We start from the raw sequence: 9,400 nt of genomic DNA, 5'->3' as shown, positions 1-9,400 counted from the left end.
GACAAGTATATTTACTTCTATGACCTATCGAATTTGAACTGTATCGGTTAAACGATATGTACTTCAGACAGTCGTCAGCCTCCGACGTGACAAGACGGCCGAAATTCGAGAGCGTATCTTGTAGCATATCAGAATTAAATTATTTGAGTACATTTGAAACGAGTTCTTACATCAATTCCGTACACTATTTTTCTCTCCGACATTTAATTTTAATACAGTTTTCATACATATTCCAAACATGAGAGTTGCGAATTTTTGAGCATTTACTTAAAAAGAGTGAATCACTTTTATGTACTTGTTATGTTTTTTGTTCAAGATTAAAATACAATTTAATTTTTCCACATACATGTTTGTTTATTGTAAGTCACAAACTTCTATTTCATACTATGTAGTATTAAAACTAAACGTCGAAGAGAAATTTAGCATTCCATGTCGAACCGCGTAGTTGACACATTTTATACTCGCTATAATTATTTCAGAATCGTGCGACTCTATGTAATTTTTATAACTCTGTGACTACTGCCGATCCTGAGTGGAAACTATGTCCACTTTGTTCGTGCTTCCCAGCTCGCATAACACGACATCTCTTCAAGAAAAGGTAATTTTAAAAAAATGATACGAGTAAGATATTTTTCCATTTTTATATATTTTGCAATTTCAGTTAAATGACATTTCCGTATCCCTACATTACATTTCTAGCGTTTTTATTCTGTGAAAAATTTATTTCGCAAGTTTCGATGGAGAGAGTTATTTTTTTCATGACAGCTATTTTTCACATTAACTTTTATTCATAACAGCTTTTTTGACGACAGACTTTTATTACGACAACTTTTATTCAAGACAGCTTTTATCCGCGACAGCTTTTATTCAAGACATGTTTCTTTTTCACGATAGCTTTTATTCATGACAACTTTTTTTTCACGATAGCTTTCTTTAACAGTTTTTTTTTTAGCGACAGCTTTCTTTAGCGATAGCTTTTTTTCGCGACAGCTTTCTTTAACAGTTTTTTTTAGCGACAGCTTTTTTTCACAATAATTTTATTCACGACAGTTTTTATTCGCGACAGTTTTTATTCGCGACAGCTTTTTTTAGCGATAGCTTTTTTTAGCGACAACTTTTTTAGCGACAGCTTTCTTTAACGACAGCTTTTTTCACGATAGCTTTATTCGCAACAGCTTTTATACGCGAGTTTTTTTTAGCGACAGCTTTCTTTAACGACAGCTTTTTTTCACGATAGTTTTATTCGTAACAGTTTTTTTTCACGACAGCTTTTATCACGATAGCTTTCTTTAACGACAGCTTTTTCACGACAGCTTTTATTCGTGACAGCTTTTATTCGCGACAGCTTTTTTTTACGATAGCTTTATTCGCAACAGCTTTTATTCGCTTGTTTTTTTAGCGACACTTTTTTTAGCGACAGCTTTCTTTAACGACAGCTTTTTTCACGATAGATTTATTCGCGACAGCTTTTATTCGCGACAGCCTTTTTCACGATAGCTTTATTCGCAACAGCTGTTTTTCACGACAGCTTTTTTTCACGATAGCTTTATTCGCGACAGCTTTTTTCACGATAGCTTTATTCGCGACAGCTTTTATTCGCGACAGCTTTTTTCACGATAGCTTTATGCGCGACAGCTTTTATTCGCGACAGCTTTTTTCACGATAGCTTTATTCGCGACAGCTTTTATTCGCGACAGCTTTTTTCACGATAGCTTTATTCGCGAAAGCTTTTATTCGCGACAGCTTTTTTCACGATAGCTTTATTCGCGACAGCTGTTTTTCACGACAGCTTTTTTTCACGATAGCTTTATTCGCGACAGCTTTTTTCACGATAGCTTTATTCGCGACAGCTTTTATTCGCGACAGCTTTTATTCGCGACAACTTTTTTTCACGATAGCTTTTTTCACGACAGCTTTTTTCACGATAGCTTTATTCGCGACAGCTTTTATTCGCGACAGCTTTTTTTACGATAGCTTTATTCGCGACAGCTTTTTTTCACGATAGCTTTATTCGCGACAGCTTTTATTCGCGACAGCTTTTTTCACGATAGCTTTATTCGCGACAGCTTTTATTCGCGACAGCTTTTTTCACGATAGCTTTATTCGCGACAGCTTTTTTTCACGATAGCTTTATTCGCGACAGCTTTTATTCACGACAGCTATTTTCACGATAACTTTATTCGCGACAGCTTTTTTCCCTTACAGGTTGTATACATGTGTGTGTATGTGTGTGTAGGTATGATTGTGTGTTTATGTCCGCGGTGTTTTGAACTCGGGATGCCGTAGGTACGTTAGGCCCAAGGAACTGCGCGGATCACTTCCCCCTGCGGCCGCTTTTATTCACGAGATTTCTTTTTCACGACTTTTTGACGACAGTTTTATCACAACTTTCATTCACGACAGGTTTCTTTTTTACGACAGCTTTTATCCACAACTTTTTCACAACTTTATTCAGGACAGCTTTCATTCACGACAGCTTTTATCCACTTTTTTCACGATAGCTTTTTTCAAGTTTCAACTAATTTTATTTTTTCTACATCTTTTTGTTGCAGGTCAAAGTTTAAGTAGCTAAATTATTTTCCTACATATCTTCTTTTTTTTATAAGTTTCAATAGCTAATTTTTTAATTTGTAAAAAACTCTTGAAAAAATAACTCTCCTACATCTCTTTTTTTTTAATTCGGCAGTTCTTTATTTTTATATCTTCCTTTTTTATAAATCCCGGCAATTAATTTATTGTTCACATATCTCCTTTCTCTTACATATTTTAGTAGCTAATTTTCTTGCAAATTTCAGTAGCTGATTTTTTTCTCGCGATATCTTTCTCTTGTTTATAAATTTCGGCAAATCATTTTTTACTTGTAAATTTCAACATTTTTCTTAAGGCGTCTTCCATTAGAAAAAAACTCACTAGCACTCACAATCAGTGCCTCAGTTTTCGAGTTTTTTAGAAACATGCTCACTAATTCTACCAATGAAATGCGCTTCAAGCACTCGGTGCTGCAGTGCTGCCAGTGCCAGTGAGTTTTTCCCAATAGAATTTTTTAATAACTTTCAGTTTTAGGTTAAGACTGCTTTTTGACAATAGGTTCCTATTTTTAATCAACTATGCAGCCTTCTAATTCTGATAAGTAGTCTGTTTTTCGCACATTTTATTACAATGTCTTCCATATCTGGATAATTTCAATACGAGTTATTTTAATAACTCATATCTTCTTATCTCATCTCAATTTTATATTTCAAAAATTTTGATCAAGTTTGACAACTGTTTATTTACTCCTTACAAATGTCTGACGTTTTCTTTTTTCAAATCTTAGCCTTGCTCAAACAATTCGGTCCGCTTGCGTGCTGGCAGTAGGTTTGGGAAGACTCTCCAAGGAAATGCTTATAGAGAAATGGTATCCTCTGAGAAACCTAGCCTCCGTCACAGATTCTTATTCGTAGATCCATTTTTCAGACGCGTGCGTCCAGTCGATCACTTCCTTCTCGCTAAACCACAGGCTAATCTCCTTTTTAGCTGACTCAACAGAATCAGAGCCGTGGATAATATTGCGTCCAACTTGTATGCAAAAATCACCACGAATTGTGCCTGGTGCAGAATCCTTAGGATTTGTCTCGCCCAACATCACGCGGCCGGTCTTAACGGCATTCAAGCCTTCCCAGACCTGAAACAGCAATTTCATAAATATATTAATATATATTACTACAGTTCAGTTAATTGATATTATTGATGCGGCTTAAAATTTATTATTGTATCAACAATATTTAATTATAATTATTTTTGTAAGAAACTCACCATTGGTACAACTGCTCCAGAGCTCATATATTTTACCAAACCTGGGAAAAAGGGTCTTGATGCCAGATCGGCGTAGTGCTTCTTCAAGAGCTCTTCACTAGGCTATAACAAAAATATGGTACATAAATTGAATAAATATAGATGTGTTTTAGACAAGGATATTAAAAATTCAGTAAAAAATAATTAAAAATTATATTCCCTTATATAAGTATCTCATGTTTAAATCTTCCATTTAAATATTTTTTACGCCGACACACGTTTCATTATACAAGATTCCTCATTTTTAAGGCCATATTGTATTATCTTAATCAGTTACAAGCTTCAGTAATAATCATAGATTTTATGAGAAATGAAATTAGTCACTTTAATACCGAATCCAAAATAGTCAATATATCTCGAAGAGACAAAATCTCGAAGAGCCACGTGGCGTATTTGCGAGTTTTTTTTTTTTCAATTCCGTGAAGTTGGGACGCGGGGGACGCGGGTATACTTAAGTATAATGTAATTACGCGCGAGCTACCACTTACCCACAGCATCTTCATAGCCACTAGTTTGAAACCCTTCTCTTCGAACCGTTGAATAATCTTGCCGACCAAACCGCGCTGCACACCGTCCGGCTTAACCATGATAAAGGTACGCTCCTTGTTCTCCGCCATAATTAATTTGCAGATAATCTGTAGTAGAGTCGAGACGGAACACAAGACCATGCGGTGCCAACGAGCCGCGAAAAAGTGAGGACGAGAATGGACGAAAAGACGCGAGCGAGACGCGAGACGCGAGCGTGGCAATCTCTTCACAAAAGGAGGGGGAGCGCCGGGAGCGGAAGCGTGTCGTGAGTGTCGTCACTCGTGACGTCGCAATACTCGCAATGTGCCGGTAAAGCCGGTCGATGCCGGTTGATGTCGATTGATGGCGGTTGATATTGGGCCAATTCCTTTTAGCGACACAAGTCGACACAAACATCGTTCTATCCTTCTTGGCATTCAATGAATAACAAAGACAGAACGACACTTGTGTCGACTTGTGTCACTAAAAGGAATTGGCCCATTATTGTTAAAGGCCTTCACACACGAATCGTCGGAAGACGTAAGACGTAAATCGTAAGGAAATCCACCAATCAGAGTCGACTATTCCCCTCTTCATCCCTCTTGAAGAGGGGAATAGTTGACTCTGATTGGTGGATTTCCTTACGATTTACGTCTAACGTCTTCCGTCGATTCGTGTGTCCAGGCCTTAACAATGGTTTACCGGCGATTTGTCGGTGGTTGATCGAATTTTAAGATTTGCCGAAACCACAGTTTTCTGAATAGAATACCTCTTTGACTATAAAAGTATGGACTACCAATATCCCATTCCTCCCATTCATCACTGTGCCAGAGAGAGGTTTCTGGAGGTTTCTCTCTGACTGTGCTGAAAAATATATCACAAAATGTATCATCGGACATCTTCGATTTTCGATACCTTTCGAGATTTAAATCTCGCCCCATCGATCAAAGAGCGGGAAATATAAACATATTTTAAGATGTACCAATTATAATAAAATATATTTTGCATTCTGTGTATAATAATATGTAATATAAATAAAAATTTTAGTTACTTAAGTTGATTTTATTAGTTTAAGGTAATAAATTATAAAATAATTATAATAATATATACGTAAAAAGAAGAATTTGAAGTCAATAAATGAAACTTATTAATACAAGGTATAAATATAAGAAGAAAAAACTTGTATATTAAAACGTACATTAAATCGGAATATATAAATAAAATTCACAATAATATATAATAATAAAATATAATAATATATTATATACATGTAAATATAATATATAAATATAATTCGAACATATAACAATAAACTTTTTTATAAATTTAATCAACGCAAACATATAATAATAAAGATAAAAGCAAGTATAAATATGCAGGGTAATGAATCATACCTAATAAATGTGTTGTGCATTTAAAAGTAATGTGTTTACCGTAATAAAACTAATAAAAAAAGAAACTCGTACTACACTACGGGCTTGGCTGCGATTAGGATTAAGGCCATTGCACGTAACAAAGTTTTAGTCGTAATCGTAAAGCCTTGTGTACACGATACTAGAAATCGGTCCGAGTTTCGTTTTAAGCCAATCAACTTGCAGCTCTTACAGAAAAGCAGCAGTTTCATTGGCTTAAACCGAAACTCGGACCGATTTCTAGTATCGTGTACACAAGGCTTAATGGCTTCTGCACACAGAACGCGGAAACGCTTGCCGCGCGGCAAGAAGCGACGCGGTAGCCAATCAACGTGTTGCTTTTCCGTAAGAACCATAGTTTATTGGCTACCGCGACGCTTCTTGCCGCGCGGCAAGCGTTTCCGCGTCCTGTGTGCAGAAGCCATTAGGCCGTAAGAAAATAGACCAATCACACTCGATTATTCTTCGAGCTCAAGGAGAATAATCGACTGTGATTGGTCTATTTTTTTACGGCCTTACGATTATGACTAAAACTTTGTTACGTGCAATGGCCTTTACAGTTGAAATTGGTCAATCCGCCAATATCAACTGATGTTGACCAATTACCTGGCAAGCTGCTTTATGCCCGTATCAGACTACGGATTGGGATTGGGATTGGATTGAAATTTGACCAATCAGAGCAAAGTTTACTAAACTTGAGATCAGTTTTCTCTGTTCTGATTGGCCTAGTTTACACCGATCTCTTGATACGCGTATCGAATAGTATATTTAAGCTGATCAGCTAATAATCAAACTAATTTACTAGTTATTTACTATTTAATACGCGTATCAAGTGATCGGTGTAAACTAGGCCATTGATTAAATTTCTTTAAATTCTAGAATTTCTTTAAATCACTAGAGACCCTCTAATAAGAGACAGAACATAAAAGAGTCAAGGCAATTGCACGTAACAAAGTTTTAGTCGTAATCGTAAAGCCGTGATCAGACTACGGATTGGGATTGAGATTGGATTGAAATTTAATCAATCAGAATAAAGAAAACTAACTTCAAGTTTAGTAAACTTTGCTCTAATTGGTCAAATTTCAATCCAATCTCAATCCCAATCCGTAGTCTGATCACGGCTTAAGGCCATAAGAAAATAGACCAATCACACTCGATTATTCTTCGAGCGCGAGGAGAATAATCGATTGTGATTGGTTTATTTTCTTACGGCCTTACGATTATGGCTAAATCTTTGTTACGTGCAATGGCCTTCACTTTTGATTGGTCCTGCATTTTTCGTCTTTACATTACGACCTTTACATTCCTTCTAGTTATCTCCTTTTTTTATGGTTAATGGAGAGTGACTTGTGCGCGATCCATGCAATTTTTGTGTTCTTATGGTAACTTACTCTTGAATTGAACGAGCGAATTATATTTTGATAAACGCGTAATTATATATTTCGTTATATAAATATAAATCATGGCTACTTCGGTTAGCACGAATCCATCTACGTTGTTGCCTTTAGGTAAGTGAGTTCACTCATTCTAAATTTGCTGGATTTGCACACAGTCTATTGCTAATAAACTATATTATTACTTGTAGAACTTGTTGACAAATGTATCGGTTCTCGGATACACATCATTATGAAAAATGATAAGGAGATTGTGGGAACTTTGCAAGGTTTTGATGATTTCGTTAACATGTTACTGGAGGATGTGACAGAAAGTGAAGCAACGCCGGAAGGTCGCAGAGTTACAAAATTGGATCAGATTCTTCTTAACGGCAGCAATATTACAATGGTTATTATCAACAATATCAATAATACTTGATAATTCTGAGAGATTCGACATTTCTAATAGAGCATAGTTTCTGACACGATCAAGAAGGAAAAAGCAAGGCATACATTTTTATAATTGATTTATTCTGCTACAGTTGGTGCCTGGTGGTGAGATGCCGGATACATAAAACTGACTTTTCAGTCGTCATCCTAAGTGCATTAGATTTACTCCTAACAAGATTAAGATGAAGCACTAACCAAGCTACTTATCGCAAGTAAGATTCCTTATAAGCTTAAGCTAAATTTTGACTAAATAAATATTAACTATTGATTACAAGAGATCAAGTCTACTGATTATTTCACCAAGTGAGGGTCTGTCTGTGACATTCTGTGACCACGCTGCTCTGAACAGTGTTTTGTATCTTCCAGCAAATTCGTCATCGAGAGCTTCATCTTTAGGACGCGTTCCTTTTACAGAGATATATATGATAGTATGGATATGTAATCCATGGAAGGGTACTTCTCGAGATAGCATTTGCCAGGCTACGATTCCTAGTGAATAAATATCGGCAGCGAACGTAGGTACGTCTCCTCGAAGCACTTCTGGTGCTGCGTAACCTGGTGTGCCCTGATGAGATATTAGTTTTTATGAGAAGAAAAATTAAGTAAAAATCTTATCATCTATAAACGTGTGTTTTCATAATTAAGTGTATATACAGGGTGAATCTAAAGTTTTTGAGTAAAGATTTAACGAGTATATATTATATATATATATATACATGCGTGCGTACTCGCGGCCTGATTGAAACATGCAGTTCATCGACCAATATCGAACTCCCAAAGTCGGTGAGCTTAGCTTGACCATCAGCTGCCATTAGAATATTAGTTGCTTTGACGTCTGCGTGTATCACGCCGGAATCGTGGCAGAATTGGAGCGCGCTAGCGATGTCTCTCCAAATGGAAACACGCTTTTCTTTCGACAGAGCCGATTCCTGCAGCCTGTCCTGCAACGACGTACCGCACAGTTCCATCGTTATCAGCGATAAGCTACTGCCCTGTTCTATGCTCAATATTTTCACGATGTTGGCGTGTCGCAGATTAGCCGCATGTCTCTCCGAATTTATTACTTCATCGTCGTTTTGTTTACGTGGAATTACCTTGGCTGCTACTTGATCTCCTAAGAAACGGTATAAACAGTATTTATAAGTCTCTATCGCTTCTGTCGCGATTAGCCTTTTAATACATTTAATAGCAAAAATTATTAAGAAAAATTATGGTAAGGCACCTTTGTAAAACACCTTGTAGACAGTACCGAAAGCACCAGCTCCGAGCACAGAGTGATGTTTCCTCGGTAGACCGTCTTTGAGCAATTTGACCCTATTAGGAGTATCGATATTGAACGGTGACAACAGCTTTTCGTCTGCGGCCTTTTTCTGGCGAATATTATCCGGAGTTTTAGGACTTCGAGATGCTCTAATAAATTATTACTCTGGTTACGAATTTTGATTTACATAAATAAAAAAGATTCTCTTGTTATTCTCACCTAACGTTCGATATAGCACTTTCTAGTGGCCGAGGTGACAGGTGCTTTAGTGTGGACACTAATCTTCGCGGTGAAGCCATTTAGGTGGTGATTACGATACGAATAATGATTTCTACATGTAGAAAGGAAGAATGTAGAATTTTTCTAATACCATTTGCATGGAAAACTCCGAAATTTCCAATATATCGCGTATACAGGAAATCGCGTAGGACCTTCATTAAAATTCCGTTCTCTGTATACAAACACATCGAGGACAATGAGGAAGCGGAATAGATACGTATGGATTGTCTAGTACGGAACCCTCTCTCAACTTTGAGCACACGAGATTTACATTCCTTTTACAT

At 36.7% G+C, this 9,400-nt stretch overlaps 3 protein-coding genes across 4 annotated transcripts; 1 reads left to right on the top strand and 2 right to left on the bottom strand.

Annotated features, from left to right (window-relative positions):
* Positions 1–627: 627 nt before the first annotated feature.
* Positions 628–4,654, bottom strand: Awd (nucleoside diphosphate kinase). Its single transcript, XM_071716546.1, has 3 exons — positions 4,323–4,654; positions 3,796–3,897; positions 628–3,664 (listed from the first exon to the last, which is right to left on the bottom strand). Exons 1-3 carry the CDS (start codon positions 4,500–4,502, stop codon positions 3,434–3,436), a joined length of 513 nt encoding a protein of 170 aa, XP_071572647.1. The 5' UTR covers positions 4,503–4,654; the 3' UTR covers positions 628–3,433.
* A 2,417-nt stretch (positions 4,655–7,071) lies between these two features.
* LOC139778558 (U6 snRNA-associated Sm-like protein LSm5) lies at positions 7,072–7,852 on the top strand. Its single transcript, XM_071716544.1, has 3 exons — positions 7,072–7,261; positions 7,339–7,535; positions 7,669–7,852. The coding sequence occupies exons 1-3, from the start codon at positions 7,216–7,218 to the stop codon at positions 7,699–7,701; spliced, it is 276 nt and encodes a 91-aa protein (XP_071572645.1). The 5' UTR covers positions 7,072–7,215; the 3' UTR covers positions 7,702–7,852.
* On the bottom strand, positions 7,637–9,286 carry C-mos (mos protein). 2 transcript variants are annotated; one of them, XM_071716542.1, is made up of 4 exons: positions 9,057–9,286; positions 8,799–8,986; positions 8,293–8,690; positions 7,637–8,141 (listed from the first exon to the last, which is right to left on the bottom strand). In XM_071716542.1, exons 1-4 carry the CDS (start codon positions 9,134–9,136, stop codon positions 7,845–7,847), a joined length of 963 nt encoding a protein of 320 aa, XP_071572643.1. In that variant the 5' UTR covers positions 9,137–9,286; the 3' UTR covers positions 7,637–7,844. The 2 variants fall into 2 exon arrangements, with proteins under 2 accessions (XP_071572643.1, XP_071572644.1); XM_071716543.1 differs by having other exon boundaries at positions 8,305–8,690.
* Positions 9,287–9,400: the final 114 nt, after the last annotated feature.

This window comes from Temnothorax nylanderi, unplaced genomic scaffold, assembly GCF_030848795.1.
Source record: "Temnothorax nylanderi isolate EJ_2023f unplaced genomic scaffold, tnyl_v1.0 TNYL_tig0187_pilon, whole genome shotgun sequence".
Taxonomy (NCBI): domain Eukaryota; kingdom Metazoa; phylum Arthropoda; class Insecta; order Hymenoptera; family Formicidae; genus Temnothorax; species Temnothorax nylanderi.
Note: the sequence above shows the minus strand (reverse complement) of the source record. Positions and strands in the feature narration are given on the sequence as shown.